The sequence below is a fragment of the Sander lucioperca genome, chromosome 2 (genome assembly GCF_008315115.2).
Source record: "Sander lucioperca isolate FBNREF2018 chromosome 2, SLUC_FBN_1.2, whole genome shotgun sequence".
NCBI lineage: Eukaryota > Metazoa > Chordata > Actinopteri > Perciformes > Percidae > Sander > Sander lucioperca.
This window is the reverse complement of record NC_050174.1, coordinates 186,638-207,421: the sequence shown is the minus strand read 5'-3', so window position 1 is coordinate 207,421 and position 20,784 is coordinate 186,638. Positions and strand designations below refer to the sequence as shown.

At 40.9% G+C, this 20,784-nt stretch overlaps 2 protein-coding genes and 1 long non-coding RNA gene across 5 annotated transcripts in view; 1 reads left to right on the top strand and 2 right to left on the bottom strand.

Moving 5' to 3' along the window:
• disp3 (dispatched RND transporter family member 3) overlaps positions 1 to 6,167 on the top strand; it is a 28,895-nt gene extending 22,728 nt beyond the window's left edge. For both annotated transcript variants that reach the window (XM_031305037.2, XM_035998905.1), the window contains 5 exons: positions 908 to 1,053; positions 1,138 to 1,297; positions 2,032 to 2,145; positions 3,032 to 3,204; positions 4,278 to 6,167. In XM_031305037.2, the coding sequence (XP_031160897.1) occupies positions 908 to 1,053; positions 1,138 to 1,297; positions 2,032 to 2,145; positions 3,032 to 3,204; positions 4,278 to 4,622 (938 nt within the window). In that variant the 3' untranslated portion in view covers positions 4,623 to 6,167. The remainder of the gene's footprint in view (positions 1 to 907; positions 1,054 to 1,137; positions 1,298 to 2,031; positions 2,146 to 3,031; positions 3,205 to 4,277) is intronic.
• On the bottom strand, positions 3,278 to 3,524 carry LOC118494600. The gene is made up of 2 exons (XR_004896701.1): positions 3,494 to 3,524; positions 3,278 to 3,388 (listed from the first exon to the last, which is right to left on the bottom strand). It is a non-coding gene; the product is annotated as an uncharacterized LOC118494600 (long non-coding RNA).
• A 2,220-nt stretch (positions 6,168 to 8,387) lies between the features above and the next one.
• The window catches only part of bmp1a (bone morphogenetic protein 1a), a 68,771-nt gene continuing 56,374 nt past the window's right edge, over positions 8,388 to 20,784 (bottom strand). For both annotated transcript variants that reach the window (XM_035998906.1, XM_031305054.2), the window contains exons 17-20: positions 19,758 to 19,885; positions 18,631 to 18,844; positions 16,634 to 16,884; positions 8,388 to 9,863 (exon numbers count right to left, since the gene is read on the bottom strand). In XM_035998906.1, the coding sequence (XP_035854799.1) occupies positions 9,729 to 9,863; positions 16,634 to 16,884; positions 18,631 to 18,844; positions 19,758 to 19,885 (728 nt within the window). In that variant the 3' untranslated portion in view covers positions 8,388 to 9,728. The remainder of the gene's footprint in view (positions 9,864 to 16,633; positions 16,885 to 18,630; positions 18,845 to 19,757; positions 19,886 to 20,784) is intronic.

Here is a 20,784-nt window from a genome sequence, read left to right as displayed (position 1 = left end):
AATTGTAATAGACATTTTTCACTATTTTCTGACATTTTATAAAACAAATAATACATCAATCAATGGAGGACTGATAAGATATTGAAAATAATCAGTAGTTGCGGCCCTAAAACTTTATTTTTTAGAAACTTTATAGCACAAAACTGTTATATAAAGTGCTTAACAACTGGGTAAAAAAAACTTTTTTAACTATGCGCCAAAACTGTGAAATTCGCTACCCAAAGCTATCAGAGATGCAAGCTCCGTGGGCATTTTTTTATTCAAAACGTATTTATTCAGCACTGCTTTTAAATAATTGTCATTTGTTTGCTTTATTAGCATAGTTTACATTATTTGTTTTCCCTTGTGTTGTTTTAAATTACATATTTATTTACATATTATATTGTTCTTGTCAGATATTTGCAGCCTCTGCTATTTGTTGGTCATTTGAATATTTTGTAACTGCTTTTATTTTCTTAATGGATCTTGTTTGTTTTGCGGTCTCTCCACTTTGTTGTAAAGCACTTTGAGCTACACTTCCTGCATGGAAGGGGCTATATAGATAAAGTCTATTATGATTATTATATTATTATTAATAGAGAATGAGAGTGTGTAAAAGGTACTGTCCTTTCTTCTGTTCTCTGGAGGTAAACTGTATAGACATCAAAGAAGAAGCCAAGGCACTCGTCTTTTACGAAAAATATATATAAAATGCATCTGGCACATTCTGAATAGAATAAGATAATAAGGTTTATATCTTATTATGCATTAAAGGCATTTTATATATATATTTTGTAAAAGACGAGTGCCTTGGCTTCTACCTTGATGTCTATTGGATTTGTTCATGCCCCCTACCAAAGACCACCGCCTTTTTGTCACTAATATACTGTAAAATCCAAGAAGCTCTCCAATCTCTTCCATTCTTCAGGTAACAAACTGTCTTCTATTGTGCCTCTGCTCCATCCGGAGTGCCACTCTCTCCCCGAGCCCAACCTGCTGCCAGGGCAGCTCTCCCACGGAGCGGTGGGAATACACGGAGGCAAGGTCTGCTGGCTGTCCATGGCCTTTGAGTCCGTAAGTCCCTTCATCTTCGCGCATCACAGAGCGCCATGTTTCCAGTTCACTATGCCTTACGCTCTACCTCTCTTCTCTCCCCAGACCACATACAAGGGCAAATCCTCCTTTCAGACCTACTCCGACTTCCTTCAGTGGGAGAATTTCATCCAGGAGCAGCTGGCCTCCCTCCCGCAGTCCTCCGCTCTGCAACGGGGTTTCCAGACCTGCGAGCACTGGAAGCAGATCTTCATGGAAATCATAGGTGAGCGTGAAGTGGACCTGCGTGTCAAAGAGATGTTTTCTGCAAACTGAAGAGGGATTAATGTGATAAACCTTGCAGTAATACTCATACTAACATACTATATTGTGTTCCAGAAAAAGATGAAGTATGTCCCAGTACATATTATGTCAAAGGCAGTATGCCAAAAATACCAGGATCAGGGACAGAGCAGCAGCTATTTGTTATTTTAAGGCCAACTGAGATAATAGAATGCCTAAAAATCTGTACATCATTTGGAAAAAAACTGATAGTAGGAAGGGAAAAAAACCAACATCCTGTAGAGCATACATCCTGTTTTGAATCAAATTGTTCTCCAACTTTCTTTAAACACATGTTGAGGATGACTTATTTTCAATCCGGCCACCTAGAGAGAGCCACAAATTGTCTGATGTTTCTATTTTTAAGTTTAAGTTAAGTATTTCTTCAGAAATAGAACTCTTCTCCATTGATTTGCCGGTCCAGTCAGGGAGACTGAGGGGAAATGAGAGCCAGACTTTACTAACTGTCAGATTTTGCAGTATGTAAGACAGCATGCTTTTCTGGCTATTCTGACCCATAATCCTTAGAATTAGTAATTATTAATGAAGACGTAGTATGTGCAAATCATATGCATACGGCGTGCAACAGTACATTCTTTGAAGAGCAGCTGCAATATGTACTAAAAGTAAAAAGTATGCGATTTGGAGTCAGTATTGAGCTCTGTGGTGTGTTTGTAGGTGTGGAGAGTGCCCTCTGGAGCCTGCTGCTGTCTCTGGCCATCTGCGTGGCAGCTGTGTCCGTGTTTACTGCACATCCTATGCTGCTGCTCCCAGTACTCATAACCATTCTAGGTAAGAGAGTAGTTACTCAGAAATGGATTTTAAAATGGAATATTCAAGCCTGGGTTGGGATCATGTGTGTAATGTGTGGTAGTCTGGATCAACAGAAGTACATTTCCAGGATAAACCTGACTGGACGTCCGTTCTCTGTCCGTTCTCAAAATCCCTTCGCTACGGGAAACAACAACAACCTTTGAGCTAGCGAGCTACACCCTGAAAATGTCAAATTTTGAAGGAAATTTGGATCGTGCAACAAGTCAGGCCTGCTTGGTTCTTTCAGGGAATGATTGTAAAGATTTACTAAGAATATGTTTAGGTCATTTCCTCTCTAACTGGGACGTTTTGGGACTGATTGGTGGGATTGCTGTGGACGAAGTACACACGGAGATACACTGGTAAGAGCCAATGAGGTTTAACCATGTATCAGTTAATTTAAATATCTCACGTTACTGTATTGTGTCAACAGTTAACTTCATTTAATATTGTATGTGGAGTTTTCTTTTGCGGGGTGCAAATGTTCAACCAAAACAAGTTCCTTCCCGAGACTATTTTGCAGAGCCACCGTCGCTGCGTCCGGGGCTTAGCGCCTCCCAAGACAATTGTGATTGGTTTAAGAAATGTAAACAACCCAGAATTCTCTTATCCCAGAATGCATCTGTGGTGTAGCCAGACCTTATTCCACAGCGCTGTGGAGATAGAGCTGGCAATGCGAGACAAAATGTGTTGTGATGTTCTGTTTTTCTGCGTGCCGATCTGACGGCCACATTCTGCTTTATGATGAATCATGAACAAGTTGAAGGAGCTGATGGGATTACATTTCACTGGAATTGTACCTCGTACGATTTCATGTGACAAATGAAATTCATTGATTGAATTGTGAGTTTTCGTTCTTCTACAGGCGTGATCTGCCTGGTGGTGGCGGTCATGTATTGGCTGGGCTGGGAGATGGGAGCAGTGGAGGCCATTTCTCTGTCTATACTTGTGGGATCTTCTGTGGATTACTGTCTGCACCTGGTGGAGGGATACCTGCTGGCTGGGGAGACCGCACCCTCTACACCTGCTCCTAACTTGGTATGGGAGTGTGAATTTGTTTTAACCCTTGTGTTGTCCTCGGGTCAAATTAGACCCGTTTTCAAAGTTTTTAATATCAGAAATATGGGTTTCTTACAACCAAATTGCCCGAAAATGACATGGATGCATGATGTACATTGTATGGAACCCATATAACAATCCTCGCAGGTACAATTAATGATTACTCTCATAGAATTTGGGGTGTTTTATTCAATTTTATAGCATTTGAAAACAATTTTTAAATGGTTTCAAAACAGTGTCAAGAATAAAGTCTGATATAAAGTTTGACGCCTGTGATTCACTCAACATCCTCTGATCTTAACTATTAGTCAAAGAAATGCATAATTTCTGCTTTTTTTTAACTCAAAAATTAGGTATAATGTCATTTAAATTAGGTTTAATGACCATGAATTTAAAAGAGAAAAGTGACATGACAAAAACATGTGTGTGAAGTGTGAAAAACATTTTCAATTCTTTCAATTTTGACCCAGAAGGACAACACATTCATGGTGGACGGGAAGACAACACAAGGGTTAACAATTATGAGCCATTGGAAAAACTCCCACAGCTTGTATTCTGTTTGCACACATGCTAAAACAAGCTAATGACTAAGATTTTTGGATTTTATTAAGGCAAGAAGCACCCTGAAGAATAAAAAGTAGAGCTGCACAGATTAATCGATTAGTCGTCAACTATTGAATGAATCGCCAGCTATTTTGAAAAATGATTAATCGCTTTGAGTCATTTTTTACAAATAAGAGTAAATCATTTTCTGATGTCAGCTTGTTAAATGTGAATATGTTCTAGTTTCTTCTCTCCTCTGTGACAGTAATCTGAATATCTTTGAGTTGGGGACAAAACAAGACATTTGAGGACGTCATCTTGGGCTTTTTGGGAAACGCTGATCCACATTTTTCACCATTTTCTGTCATTTATAGACCAAACTACTAATTGATTAATCGAAAAAATAATCAACAGATTAATCGGCAATGAAAATGATCGTTAGTAGCAGCCCTAATAAATGAAAAAAAGAGCCTCTGCTCCTACAGTGTTAATCTGTGTTTTGTTTGCAGGAGCCTCGGGCCGAGAGGCAGAGACGGACCCTGGAGGCAGTGAACCATGTGGGCGTTGCCATAGTGTCCAGCGCCGTCACCACGGTGATCTCCACAGTCCCTCTTTTCTTCTGTGTCATTGTGCCTTTCGCCAAGTTTGGACAAATAGTGGCCATTAACACGGCCGTCTCCATTGTGTTCACGCTGACCGTGACTGTGGCCATGTTGGCGTGCATGGCCCCCGCCCGCTTCAGCAGACCCCCCAGCGCTGTGCTGAAGGCCAGCCTGGCCGTGGCGGCCGCGGCAGCCTTGGGAGCGGCTCTGTGCTGGGCGGGAGGTCGGCTGGGAGCGTTGGCCTGGCAATAAATCAGCACGTCAAACACACAACTGTACCCCAACTCACACTGATGTCAGGCAGGGGAGTTCCTGTGTATGCAAAACTGTCAGCACTCCACTCTCCTCCACATTTGAGAGGAATTTCAAGATCAGCAAATGATCCAGTTATTTACAGCACAAAGATGTCAGAACTAGAGCAAAGATGTCAGAAGTAGAGCTGCGAAGCTTAATCGATTAGTTGTCAACTATTAAATTAATCGCCAACTATTTTGATAATTAAACGCTTTGTCATTTTTTATGAAAAAACTAAATCTCAGATTTTATTGGATTCCAGCTTCTTCAATGTGACTATTTTTTCTTCTCTCCTCTGTGACCGTAAACTGAATATCTTTGAGTTGTGGACGAAACAAGACATTTGAAGGCTTTGGGAAACATTTCTGACATTTTAAAGACCAAACAACTAATCGGTTCATCGAGAAAATAACGGAGAGATTAAATCGACAATGAAATGAATCGTTAGTTGCAGCCCTATTCAGAACCTATTCCTTTATTAGAAGCTGTTTGTCTTCACAAAATACTAATTTTTCACTCGTATTGATCAGTGGATTGTACGTACTATAGTGTAAATATCTTTGTGATTCACAGTAGTGGGTTGATACGATGATTCAGCTGAGGTATTTATTTGATTGGGATATTTCAGCCTAGAGGGGAAAGATGATTGAGTAATCGTTGGGAAACACTGGCTGAGTCACAGTTTTCATCTGTGTAACTCGTTGAGTTGTGAAGAGCTGCTGACTGTTCTGTGACCTGTGAACAGCGACCGGGTGCGCTCTGACGTCCATAACCATCAGTGAAACTGGTCCACATGATTCATGGCCATCTTGTGAAACATCACGTTTTGATTGATCTTCTCTTTGTGTTTTCTTAGTTGTGCATTGAATGTGTTTTCAGCCACATTTGTAACAAAGGTTATGATGTCCCAATGTGGCTGGATTAAAAATTGTACTAGTCAAGTTTATACCGTGCACAGTTCTGTTAAATGTAACGTGTGATGTAAAATGTTTCGGTATGCTGCTCTCACACATTCCGAACTGAACTTTTGACGCTGCCAGCACACACTTGCTCTGAAGAGTTGTGTATACCAAGACTTACCACGAGGTACCTCCTCTTTTCTGACCTTTCATGTGTTTATATCATAGACTGTAAAAATAATGCACGTAGCAGGAGTGACGTCACCCATTGGTTTGTGGACTGCCGCTTTGAAGCCTCGAGTTTGCCGATACAGGTGCCATCATCTTGTTTTTTTGCCACCGGATGCGGCGATTTTTGACGCAACGTTGGAGCTGGGGAGGATGACTCGGCCAAGCCAGTGTTGTTTATGGTTGCAATGGGGCAGTGCTAAACCAAACGCTAAAGAGGGAAAAAATCTACAAACTTTCCCTTAAGTTACCAGCTAACGCTAGCTGTAGCTAGCTAGGTTGGCAGCAAGCTGAACAAGATATTTTTAGGTGACCAAAGTGTTCCAGTTAACTTTGAAGAAGTGGAAACACACAGTGAGAGGGTCACAGTTTAAGATAAAAATATGGACAACACCCAAAAATGCGTTGAGGTCTATTTTAATGTACACAGTGTTAGCATGGTTAGCATTGCTAAGCCTCTGTCCTGATTGACAGGTCCTAAAGCGTCCCCTGCTTTATCGTCTGTTTTAAAATAATTGGGACCATAGTTTACAAAATGAACATCATGCTTTATTGAAGAAGACTTGAAACTAGCGATTGAGACCATGACTCATGAAAATGTTTACTGAGGTAATAAATCAAGTGAGAAGTAGGCTCATTTTCCCATAGACTTCTATAGAAACAGACTTGTTTTTGGAGCCAGTGGAGTCGCCCCCTGCTGGAAATTAGATAGAACGCAGCTTTAAGGATTGGCTGCACTTTTCAGGCCTGTAAGCTTCATCCATCCATCCAATTTCTTTTTTTTTTTTTTTTTTTTTTTTTTTTAAAACAGTCTACAGTTTAATATCTTGGAACTCAAACTGCTTCTATGTCTCTATTTTTTTTTTGCCATCAGCGCCAACTGAAAGAGACCACTTGTCAGCTCCTCAGGTGAACCCTCCACAGCACTTGTAGACACTCACTCTGCTCACTCCTCTGCTCTCACACAACCGAGAGCGGCACTCAAACTCCCATCGACGCTGGCTCCGGTCTGCCCCGCAGTCAAGGTGAGGGCCATTTGTCAAACCACATAACACAATAATGGTTAGGGAGAGTCAGAGAGGGACTGACTCATTTGCGGCAAGAGCAGTACATTTCTGTTTTGTGTGAGTGTTACTCGTGAATGTCAAATAAAAACAGGTGCAGAAAGCCTCGGGGTCTTTTCTTTTTGTGAAAGCTCAGCACGGTTTTCTTCTGCATTGTTATGTAACAGAGCAGCGGAGCGGGAACAGGATGAAGACCTGTCACCGTTTGCCTTCAGTCACAGTCACATTGTTACTGGCAGAGCTACAGTACAGTAGCCTAGGCAGCGTCCCATCTCCGGTTGGCTGTCGTTAATTATTCATGCAAAATGGCTTCAGATTTGACATGGAATTGCAGTGCATGAATGTTTCATGGCGGTCATTAAACAAAAGGACGACCGTTCTACATACAGCTGTAGGCTTATTGCTGCTCATCAGGATGGGAACAGCAGCACCACATTTATTAAAAAGAAAATATTGTGTTGACAATTGTGTTTAGAGTACATTTCCACTGCCGGGGGCGAAACTCTGGTTTATTTATTGAATTATTTTTGTTTAAATGTGAAAGTGATTTTTCACAGGCACTTTTTAGGGGATCACATTTTATTGCAAATAAGTGTGTGCAGCTGATATATAAGATGATTCGTTTACTATTCGTTTATCTATTTGTGTTAAGTCATATATATATATATATATATATATATATAGATATATATATATAGATATATACACATATATACACACACACACACACACACACACACACACACACACACACACACAGGTGTAGGTAAAATACATCCGATTACACAAATCCAGAATATGCTAAATAATGTCAATAACAGCTATCTACTTCTACAATTAATTATATCATCTTAAGAAAATATGAATATAATTTATTCATGTTCAATGTGAAAAGTGTCCTTTTAAAGTGCTTTTACCCAGAGTGCAGTCTGGTTACATCTGTCTGCATGTGTTTTGCAGCACTTTTGTTGGGTAGAGTGAGGACCAATTTTCAGTCACAACTTTTTCTAAGTAAGTTTTCTACGCAACTACACCGCTCTGCTCCTCATGTTTTTTATTATAAAAGCACAACAGAATGGTAATGGAATAATTGAGGGAGAGTGAGGTTACATGTAAGGGAATGAATATTTAGCAAAGCGGAAAATGAAATGCTTTCCAACTGTAGTCTAAAAATGACAAGCTCCATCTATAAATAGCGAATCAGAGATGAATAATGGGTATTTATATTTGGCTTTGTTGTTTTTTTTGTGTTTGCTGGGTGTCAGAAACTCTTCTCAAACACAAACCAGTGTGCCATTTAAGTCCTAAGTTCTGTATTACTCATCCTACTCACGTGTCCTAGATTGCACTCAACTAGCAACTCCGCCAGTGTGATGCAGGACATGTTTCAACTGAAATGGCACAAACCAGGTTCCCAGTTATCAGTTAATATAGGGCACAAAGGCTCAGACATCAAACAGATGCGTCAGACAGCTGCAAAGTCACAGAACATTATTCTCATCGTGTTGAGAGAGAAATAAAGAGAAAAGGAACGAGTGAGCAACATGGTATATTCAACATAGTCGACCAACGGCTGTACATTTGAAGGCAATCATAGGGCTAAGTTCAACAGTACCTTTCCACCTTTACATGTAGTTATTAGAACAATAAATACCCAGGCTCATTTGGTTCTTGAGAAATACTTCATTGTACCAAGAAAAGGCATTTTCTCTGGAGTGAAATTATTTTACATCCGAACTGTAAATCAACACTGAAACATAAGTCATATCTTTATTACCCCATGTTACAGGGCACACACAATGTTCAAGTATGCCTGAGGGACTAAATGGAGCAAAAACAAACAAAAAAAAACAACAACAATGAAGAATAAGAGAGATAAAATGCATTTAAAAAATAAGTGAACTGGCATTGCATTTCACAAAAATTCATAAGCTCATGATTTTGGAACAATTTACTGTAAAGTGCTAACTGGTTCGAGCTGAGTAAAGCACATGTTCCCTTTGAAAGATCATACACATTACTTTATACATGGAGGTACAGTAACAGCCAGTCAGAAGACATGGACCACAACTCATTAATTAGTCCTTTAATAAGATAACTGCTTCCTTAATTTCCTTGTTAATGGTAACAACGAGAATCTTGCCACTGGTTGCCAGGACAATGCCAATTACAAATGCTGGTGTTGTCCCTGTACAGTTTTCCGTCTTTCCTTTTTGTAATTACATGCAATTGACTGACATACAGTATCAAAAAAAATCTCAAGTCAAGTCCTTCTAATCCTCTTACAGATAGGAACCAAAAGGGATGAGAGTGTGAGGAGAGGAGAGCAATTATTGAGGAGTGCCAAAGGCCTTCCCATACTCCTAATTCCTAATTCCCCCTTCCCACCCCCCCACCCCCCCACCCCTGGTTGTGGAGGGCTGGCCCGACAAAAGCAGGGATCTGTCCAGCTGATGCCTGTCTTCCTACAGGTCCTGAGAATCCACTGTTTTCCTTTGTGCCACTCATTAAGGAGGCACGTTTAAAAAAAATAAAAAAAATAAAAAATAGAAGAAACAAAAAAATATCGAGTGATCTGGGTCAATAAATTTTCCCCTACTGTCCACCTAAGGCGGACGTTTTCATCCTCCCACCCCAATCCTAACCATAAAAAGGTAAAAACAAGGTGTACTGCAGAATGGCTTTACTCCTCACAGTCTGTGGGGGGAGCTAGAGCCCCTAGGAGCTGAGGTGCGGTTGGCGTTCTTGCGGCTGTTCTGTCGTGTTTGATTCATCTTGGTGGCCGAAGGTTTCCGAGCGTCAGGCTGGCGCCTCCCCTGGGGGCCCCTTCGTTTGCCCCTCTGCCCCGCACGGCCCCTTCCGGCCCCCGCTGGTCACTTGCGTGAGTGCAGTGTGTCCTGGAACTTGGTGCTGGTGTAGCGGACGTGAAATCCTTTCTTGTTGATTGTGTCGTCGGAGCGGAACTTGATCACAATGGAGTCACCGGCCGAGTAGATCTCCTCCGGAGGCTGTCAGAGAGGGACAAAACAACAGATTTGATTTTTTTGCTTCTTTGACTGCACTTCAGTTAAGGGGAGACACTGCAGGTGAATAGGGAAAATATTTTAACTTAAAGATATCACCATTACGCTTCCCCAGTTGATTACTTACATTAAGACATGCAAATAATGCATTATCTTATTGAATATGCACTAATTTGCATACATTGGATAAAGCCAGGTTCAAAATTGTTGACATGTTAGGGCCAAAGGTTTTTACAGAGGGGATTTTGGAAATCTCTTTTTATCACTCCTGAAATCCTGGAGTGATATATACTGTCAACAGCCACAAAAAGACAATTCATTTTCAGGTATAAAGTGTTACATTTATCCAACAATGAATGATTATATGAAGAAATGCCTGTGTAAAAACCTTCAGAAAATAGACAGTAATGAAACTGCAAAGTTTGGTGTATGTACTGTAAGTGTTACTGAAGTGATTTCTGATGTGAAATACTCACTTTAAAAAAAGAATACATTATGGAAGCAAAATAGCGTAAAAAATCTAAATTGAAAAGTGATGTTTTTGCCTGTAGTCTCCCTTTTCAACTAAAGATTTCTCATATACTGAAACTGAAGTCAAATCAGTGACTGTGACGAATGGCTTCTGACTGCAGAGGACTAGTTCTGTAACAGCCAGGGGCCATGTAAGGGTCCGGGGACCGGGACCAGCCCGTCCCAGCTTTATTCTGATTAAGGCTTTGGCTGCTATTGAAGTGAAGATAAAATATACTCTGATGATTAGTTCCAGGTGCACGGTTCCACCAAGCTCATTTCTTCCCTGAACAAAACCATATTCTGTTGAGCACATTTATTTCTACTGTCTTGAGTAGAAAGTCCGTCACTTTATGAAACAAAAGGAGGGATTAACTTCATGATGCGTGCACAGAAAATATGCAACACCTGACCTGCCTGTTTGTCAGAACACTGTTATCACGTGACTATTAATTAGTTTGGAACATCAGACTGAAAAATAATTAGCTGTTTCAGGAGCTGCGGCGGCCGCACTGTGGCTACGACAAAGACGAGCGCTGCGATGTCAGAGCTTGTGCAACCAAGTGTAAAGACCAGAGCTGTTGATTAAAGCTGTCATTCATGACATTATTAATATAGCTACAATAGCCCATGAGTCCTTGGTTTATTAGGAAAGGGATTTAAAACACAAGAAGAAAGCGGCATACACATTTTATTGTACAACCAGCTAAATGTTCTCTGCTGTTTAACTGAGAAAAGCCCTTGGGCTAAAAGTAAGCCTCCACACACTATAATGAGTTTTCACCCTACTTTGGATTGAATTGTGTCAGTTTTTTTTTTTTAACCTGTTCTATAATAGAAAACTTGATTGAGGAGCCGCTCCCCAGGGTACTGGGGGTGTTATGTCCCCTCCAGCAAATCATTTACAGGAACAGGCGGGAGTAAAAGGCCAGAGCTTATTACTGAAGTGTGTAAATGAAATCAAGCTGTTCTCTGACCTGAGGAAACTTGCGTTTCTATTCCCTGCTGGCGTCATTGTTCCAGACTCAGCACTGGCTGATTGGTTTGCTGTTACAACCGGATGCCAGAGAATCTGAGAGGCTCATGGACACCCGGGGAGCAACGACTTGTGTCAACCTACAGCCGCCTCTACAGTAACACTCCCACACCCAGAGGAACATGTCAACTTTACCAAAGTGATTAAAGGGGAGTTTGTTTTTTCAGTTTTGAGGTTTTGGGCTCAATAACATTTCTTCTTTTAGACTAGAGGAAAAAAACATCCAAAATACACATTTAGGTGTTTATTTTACTACAATTTGTCTATTGGAAGAATTTTTCTTCACTTGAATATTGCCTAAGTGAAAAAAGTCATAATATGGTATGTCAAAAAAAGTCATACCATATGAAAAAATTCATAGTAATGTATGTCAAAAAAAGTTATAGTATGTCGAAAAAAGTCATAAAAAAGTCATAGTATAGTATGTTGAAAAAAGTCATAGTATAGTATGTTGAAAAAAAGTTGAAAAAATTCATAGTATAGTATGTTGAAAAAAGTTGAAAAAATTCATAGTATAGTATGTTGAAAAAAGTCACAGTAGGGCCCCCGGAGACCTCAGTTGGTAGAGCAGGCGCCCATATATAGAGGTTTGCTGCTGGACGCAGCGGGCCTGGGTTCGACTCGGACCTGCGGCCCTTTGCTGCATGTCATTCCCCCTCTCTCACCTTTCATTTCTTTGGCTGTCCTGTCAATAGAGGCCTAGAAATGCCCAAAAAATAATCTTAAAAAAATCATAGTATAGTATGTCGAAAAGAGTCGAAAAAATTCATAGTTTTGTTTGTCGAAAAAAGTTATAAAAAATTCATAGTATAGTCCATCCATCCATCCATCTTCGTCCGCTTATCCGGTAACGGGTCGCGGGGGTAGCAGCTCCAGCAGGGGACCCCAAACTTCCCTTTCCCGAGCCACATTAACCAACTCCGACTGGGGGATCCCGAGGCGTTCCCAGGCCAGGTTGGAGATATAATCCCTCCACCTAGTCCTGGGTCTTCCCCGAGGCCTCCTCCCAGCTGGACGTGCCTGGAACACCTCCCTAGGGAGGCGCCCAGGGGGCATCCTTACCAGATGCCCGAACCACCTCAACTGGCTCCTTTCGACGCGAAGGAGCAGCGGCTCTACTCCGAGCTCCTCACGGATGACTGAGCTTCTCACCCTATCTCTAAGGGAGACGCCAGCCACCCTCCTGAGGAAACCCATTTCGGCCGCTTGTACCCTGGATCTCGTTCTTTCGGTCATGACCCAGCTTTCATGACCATAGGTGAGGGTAGGAACGAAAACTGACCGGTAGATCGAGAGCTTTGCCTTCTGGCTCAGCTCTCTTTTCGTCACAACGGTGCGATAAATTGAATGTAATACCGCACCCGCTGCGCCGATTCTCCGACCAATCTCCTGCTCCATTGTCCCCTCACTCGCAAACAAGACCCCAAGGTACTTGAACTCCTTCACTTGGGGTAAGGACTCATTCCCTACCTGGAGAAAGCACTCCATCGGTTTCCTGCTGAGAACCATGGCCTCCGATTTAGAGGTGCTGATCCTCATCCCAGCCGCTTCACACTCGGCTGCGAACCGATCCAGTGAGTGCTGAAGGTCACAGGCCGATGATGCCATCAGGACCACATCATCCGCAAAAAGCAGCGATGAGATCCCCAGCTCACCGAACTGCAACCCCTCTCCACCCCGACTACGCCTTGATATCCTGTCCATAAATACTACAAACAGGATTGGTGACAAAGCGCAGCCCTGGCGGAGGCCAACCCTCACCTGAAACGAGTCCGACTTACTGCCGAGAACCCGGACACAGCTCTCGCTTTGGTCGTACAGAGATTGGATGGCCCTGAGAAGGGACCCCCTCACCCCATACTCCCGCAGCACCTCCCACAGTATCTCCCGGGGGACCCGGTCATACGCCTTCTCCAGATCCACAAAACACATGTAGACCGGTTGGGCATACTCCCAGGCTCCCTCCAGGATCCTTGCAAGAGTAAAGACCTGGTCCGTTGTTCCACGACCAGGACGGAATCCGCATTGTTCCTCTTCAACCTGAGGTTCGACTATCGACCGAACCCTCCTTTCCAGCACCTTGGAGTAGACTTTACCGGGGAGGCTGAGAAGTGTAATACCCCTGTAATTGGCACACACCCTCTGGTCCCCCTTTTTGAAAAGGGGAACCACCACCCCGGTCTGCCACTCCTTAGGCACCGTCCCCGACTTCCACGCAATGTTGAAGAGGCGTGTCAACCAAGACAACCCCTCCACACCCAGAGCTTTAAGCATTTCTGGACGGATCTCATCAATCCCTGGGGCTTTGCCACTGTGGAGTTGTTTAACTACCTCAGCAACTTCCACCAGGGAAATTGACGACAATCCCCCATCATCCTCCAGCTCTGCCTCTACCATAGAGGGCGTATTAGTCGGATTTAGGAGTTCCTCAAAGTGCTCCTTCCACCGCCCTATTACCTCCTCAGTTGAGGTCAACAGCGTTCCATCCTTACTGTACACAGCTTGGATGTTTCCCCGCTTCCCCCTCCTGAGGTGGCGAACGGTTTTCCAGAAGCACCTTGGTGCCGACCGAAAGTCCTTCTCCATGTCTTCTCCGAACCTCTCCCACACCCGCTGCTTTGCCTCTTTCACGGCAGAGGCTGCAGCCCTTCGGGCCCTTCGGTACCTTGCAACTGCCTCCGGAGTCCCCTGGGATAACATATCCCAGAAAGACTATCATAGTATAGTATGTCGGAAAAAGTCCTAAAAAAGTTATAGTATAGTATGTCGAAGATATTCGAAAAAATTCATAATATAGTATGTCGAAAAATGTCATAGTATAGTATGGCGAAAAAAGTCGAAAGATTTCATAGTATAGTATGTCGAAAAAATTCATAGTATTATATAGTATGTTGAAAAGAGTCAAAAAAAAAAAATCACAGTATAGTAAGTTGAAAAAAAGTCATAATAAAGGCCTAGTATGTGGAAAAAAGTCACAGTATAGTATTTTGAAAAAAATAAAAAAGTAATAGTAAAGTATTCCAGGACCTCAAGTGGGAGCTGAACATCATCTGAACTCCCTCATCATCATAAAAGCATAGCAGAGGATGCACTTCCTGCAGCGGCTGAGGAAGGTAACCTGCCAAAGACAATGATGGTACACTTCTACACTGCCATTATCGAGTCCATCCTCTGCTCCATCATCATCTGGTGCGCTGCTGCCACTGCTTAGGACCAGTGCAGAGTGCAGCGTATCATGAGAAGGTGATTGGCTGCATTCTGCTGTCTCTCCAGGAACTGTACGCCTACTGTTTCTGTATTTGTTGTTTATTTCATTTTCATGTTTAATATGTTTGTTTGTTGATGTATGCACCAACCACCAAGGCAAATTCCTTGTGTTACTTTGCAATAAATCCCTTTCTGATTTTGATTCTGATGTTGAAAAAAGTCATAGTAGTATGTCTAAACACTCATAGTATAGTATGTCGAAAAAGTCATAAAAAAGTAATTTATGTCAAAAGTCATTAAAAAGTCATAGTATACAGTATTTCATTTTCATGTTTAAGATGTTTGTTTGTTTATGTATGCCCCAACCCCAAAGGCAAATTCCTTTTAAGTGTTACTTTGCAATAAATCCCTTTCTGATTCTGATTTTGAAAAAAGTCATAGTATAGTATGTTGAAAAAAGTCACAAAAATCATAGTATAGTATGACGAAAAAATTCACAAAAGTCATAGTATAGTATGACGAAAAAATTCACAAAAGTCATAGTATAGTATGACGAAAAAAAATTCACAAAAGGTATAGTATAGTATGACGAAAAAAATTCACAAAAGTCATAGTATATCGAAAAAAGTCATAAAAAATTCATAGTACAAGTATGTTGAAAAAAGTCATAAAATATTCATAGTATAGTATGTTGAAAATATTCATAGTATAGTATGTTGAAAAAAGTCACAAAAGGTATAGTATAGTATAGTCGAAAAAATGTCGAAAAAATTCATAGTATAGTATGTCGGAAAAAGTCATAGTATAGTATGATATGTTTGTTTATGTATGCACCAACCACAAAGGCAAATTCCAAAGTGTGATTTTTTTAATAAATCCCTTTCTGATTCAGATTTTTTGAAAAAGTCACAAAAGTCTTAGTATTGTATGTCGAAAAAAGTCATAAAAAGTCATTAAAAAGTCATGGTAAAGTACGTATAAATAAAAATCGATCTCAAAAGGATCACTAAATAAATGGACATCCCCAGTTTAGTTGAAAATGGTTCTTTGGTTCTGAAAATGTAACCCTTCTGAACTTTAGACCTGGGAGACTGGCAGCCATCTTGGGTTTAACCTCTAACGGTCCTCAGAGGTCAAATCTGACTTCCTTCCACATCTAAAAAAATAAACCTTAGGTTCACATCTTTATCGGTTAGAAAATGTCATACTTTTCTTATAATGCACAGTTTTTTTTATAATATTTTATAATTATAATAGCATTAGATAATGCCTCAATTGCATATTCAAACAACATTTCAGAAACCTTGCAATACAAAAAATAATCGTCTTAATCAACTGGGGAAGTTTCATGGTGATATATGTTAGTCAAAATAATTCACCCCATACATCTCCAGTCTCTTTAAAATGTCAGAATTTTAAAATCCATATCTTTAAAGGTTTTGTTCTCAGACTCTGAGCCAGAAATCTCCTCTTCAGTAGCACTCACATAGACCAAACTTTCTTACAGAGGGGGTGAAAATGGATAAAATATCCAAAGTGATGAAAATAAAATATCCAAAATCCCCCTCTGTAAAAACTTTATCCAATGTTCATATTTCTGTCCATAAAATATATGCACATTAGCACATATTTAAGAAGATAATGCTCCATTTGCGTATTTAAAAATAACATTTCAGAAAAATGTGTAAGACATAAGATGATTGTCTTAATGTAAGTAAACAACAGGAGGAAATTTAATGGTTTAGTTCAAATATTTTCCCTATTCACCTCAGTGTCTCCTTTTAAAGTCTCTTAAAGAGAGAGACGTTGGAATCAAAAGCCCTGGGCTTGTTCACAAACATCCTTTTACAAAATGCTGGCAAAGGTGGTTACACAACAAAAGTGCTAATTGTGTGAATACACCTGCTGTTTTACTGTAAAACTGAAGAAGAAAAAGTGCTGCGACAAGCAAAGCAAAGACATTCAGTGAGAAGTGTATTTTTTGTTAGGAAAACGTTCTCACCCCTGAGCCACAGTAACGTCCCAGCCGTGGAGACTTGGTGTCGGCTCCATCGAAGAGCTCCATGTAGTCATAGCCGCAGTCCGCCTCCTCTTCAATCTCAAAGGTCTGGAAGATGAGCTCCACGCCGTAGCCTTTCTCCGCCGAAATCACCCACTGGCAGTCCGATGCTCCGGGGTAGTTGTTGTCCCCGAACTGGGCATGGGAGAACAGGTCCTTGGTTTTTACCTCAGCCTTTAGGCGGCCTCCACACTCTGTGAATAGAAGAGATGAGTTGGACACATAGACTGTAAAAATAATGGACGACGCTTCCGGGCCTGAAAAGTGAAGCCAAAGCTGCATTCTATCAAAAAAGAAATGAAAAAGATTATGGGGTTTGAGGTCTCTCCTGAGCCAGAGCTGTTTTTGTTAGGAGTGGTACCTGAAGAGATGTACAATACAGATCAGAAATACATGTTGAGAATACTTCTGATTGCCAAGAAAATGATAACGTAGAGCTGGAAGGAGCCAAAACTGCCAACCCTGACACAATGGACCCAGAGACTGAAAAGAGTCTATATAATGGAACAAATGATGGCAAATCTGCAACTGAAAATGGACCCTTTCATGCAGGGATGGATATGTGTCGCACAATATCTGGGTGTCTAGGGGGAAGCAACGGGTTGTTGTAACAGATCAGATTATGGGGTTTGCAGAAAAGGTCATACGCTTTAAGTGAAAGTGCTTCACTGCAGTGCCAACATTTGGGTAAATTCTAACTTGTGTTGCTGAATTTGATTTGTGGGTTTATGTACTTGTATTGATTTTATAGCTGAGTATGTATAAACATGTTTCACAATATTTACTTACATGTAATTATTTACATTTTTTTCTCAGGTCCATTGTCAGGGAGTGTTACGTTGCTTAAAAAATTAAAAATAAACAGTTCCAAAAAAAAAAAGCTGCATTCTATCTAATTTCCAGCAGGGGGCGACTCCACTGGCTCATAAAAGAAGTCTGTTTCTATAGAAGTGTATGAGAAAATGAGCCTATTTCTCACTTGATTTATTACCTCAGTAAACATTTTCATGAGTCATGGTCTCAATCGGTAGTTTCAAGTCTTTTTCAACACAGCATGATGTTCATGTTGTAAACTATGGTCCCATTTATTTTAAAATTGACGATAAAGCAGGGGACGCTTTAGGACCTGCCAATCAGGACAGAGGCTTAGCAATGCTAACCATGCTAACACTGTGTACATCAAAATAGACCTCAACTTGTTTTTGGCTGTTGTCCGTGTTTTCATCTTAAACGTTGACCCTCTCACTGTATGTTTTCACTCCATCAAAGTTAAATGGAACATTTTGGTCGCCTAAAAATATCTTGTTCAGCTTGCTGCCAACCTAGCTAGCTACAGCTAGCGTTAGCTGTTAACTTAAAGGAAAGCAGATTTTCTTTACTGCCGTAGATGCAGATGAACGGCATCAGTACCGGGATGTCTGTGTTTACCCGTCGGTAAATCTCCGCTGGATGACTCGCTTCAGAAGGGTTGAAAATCCCCAACTTTCCCTGTTTAGCGTTTAGCTTAGCGCAGTGCCATTGCAACCATAAACAACACTGGCTTGGCTGCATGATCCTATACACGGTTGGACATTTTGTAGCCAGGGGCCAGCGTTCATAAGCTACAAGTACAGATTCTGTACTTGTTGGTCTGTGGCTCATTTTTAGTGTTACAGTCATACAGACACAAAGGATCCTTTAACATGCTCTGTGGTTAGATATGAGTCATAATCATTCTCAGACAGGGTGGGGAGTATTGTGACTTAAACTAAATGCTGTACGCATTACATCCCAATACCCTTGTGATGTTTGATATGTGAGTAATTTACTTTAAATGAACTTAATGTCCCAAAAACATGAAGGCTTAGTTATTTTACTGGAATTCCTCTTAGCTCCTATTCTTTGTTTTCTCAAGCAGGAAGAGAAAAAAAGAGTACTGGTATAACAGCATCTACTCTTACCTGCAGTATGGGAAGCCTCAAAGCCTTTTTTCTGCACAGAGTTATCAGAGAAGAAGCGAACGAACAGCTTGTTGGCACTAGACATGATGGGCGGGGGCTTCTTGGTGCCACAGAAGCGACCCAGACTCGGAGCTTTCCCATCTCGCCCATCGTAAATCTCAATGTGGTCATAGGCACACTCCAGGTGGGCCTCCATGTCCAGCTCATTGAAGGCCTGCCACAAAACAAGATGATGAGTATTAACAATGGGATACAACTTTATTATCAATTTACGCAGAATCTCATTTCTTTCAAAGATGAAAACACATCAACAGCCATGATAAAGAAACATGTCTCATGATATCCTCGGATCCAGGTCTTATTTGGCAGCACGCTGATTTTGGTTTAGCAACAGGATAGACTGATGTATAAAAGAGTTCTTGAGCCTGTTGTGTCTAAACGAAGGGTCTCTAAATCGCCTGTTAGAAGGCAAAAGTTGGTATTGGTAGTTTAAAACATGCATGGAGTCATTAACTCATTGAGATTAGTTTAAATAAGTGATTTACAAATTGAGAGCAAACATTGGGTGTTTTGTGCTTCTCAAAAGGACATTCTATAGACAGTGATATGTGTTATTTCTAGAACACTGAAAACACTGTAATTGTCTTAGCACACAGGTAAACTAGCAGAGTAAATATTTGACTAAATGATGCCCTGCACAGTGAAGGAGCTGTGGGCACATGCAACCTGTTTTCTAGGCCAGGTGTAGGACAAAAGCACGTTAAGACTGAAGGAAAAATCTGCTCAATGGTTTTTACAATTTTTGTTGCATTATTTAAAAACAGAGGCACGCTCGACATGCTTTGATATTATAAGGTGGTGACTGATTTTCTTTCAGCGAACGCTAAAAATAATCGGTAACACTTTACTTGAAGGTATCTACATAAGAGTGAGACAAAAAACAAATGCAGACGATAACAGAAGGGGGAGCCACACATCATCGTTAGGACTGGTTTCTGACAGCAGCACAGTAAACACAGATGTCCTCTGTAGATTTAGCAATTCTATCACACAAACAAGCCACACACAAATAAATACAGTGACTGATGAGTAAAATTATACACAGAGGAAGGCAAAGGGACACGTACGATTTTGATGCGGTGGCCCGGAGTGGTGGTGAGTGCCCAGGTGCATGCCTTCTTGCTGGGGTATTTATCCGGCCAGTTGGGGCTGGTGATGACACCGCTCACACTGTTTACGGTGTGATCACAGCCAGCTATAAAAAGACATCACTGAGTCAACACAGACCTCTGTATCACGCTTATACAGAACAGACTCAAACTGTTTTTGACACATGTAAGTAAGCATGCGCTCATCGAACCCTAATGTCTGTTACGATTGCGAGAAATATCGCAGGAGCGAGAATAAACGTGCAAACCTAAAAAAATAAGCAGTGAAACATTTTTAGTAAACTGAAACAAAATAAAAACTAAAAAACTGAAACTATATTGCCAGGTTAAAAAACTGATAAAAGTAAAATCAAAATGAACGTAAATCATTTCTGTTGTAGTTTTTTAGCTATAATATCTCATTACTGAAAGAAAAAAAAGGTGACGGCATGAATTTCCGTCAACTCTCGTTGTGACATTGAACCACAGAAACTGAACAGACTTGACATGAGATGGCGCCGCGTCGTAATTGCTAAATCATATCGGACACTAAAGTAGCGCAAAAATTAAACATTAAACATCTTTGATATTCTTCAACTATGTATTCTGTATGTATATGTAGCCAGGGCTTTAAATTAACTTTTTTGATCATCAACAGCCAACGTGGCTAGTAGATTTTTAAAGTTACCAGCCAATCAGATTTTCATATTTTCCAAGGAAAATAAACCAGATCACGCGTGCCACTGAATACATTTAAGCATCCATGTTTCTTTAAATTGTTTTTATTTGGGTTGATGGCAGATATACATAAAAGTATTCTCCGGTTCAGCGTAGCTTGTAATCGATCATGCACTCTGGGCACGTATCCAACGTTATGTGAAACGTCACAACATAGGGTTCGTGGGAAATGTAGGATTAGTACTACAAGCAGCGCTGCCAGATTAATGCTGCGTTCCAGACACAATTTTAAAGCCTGTAAGTTACGACTTCAAGTCACGACAAACCC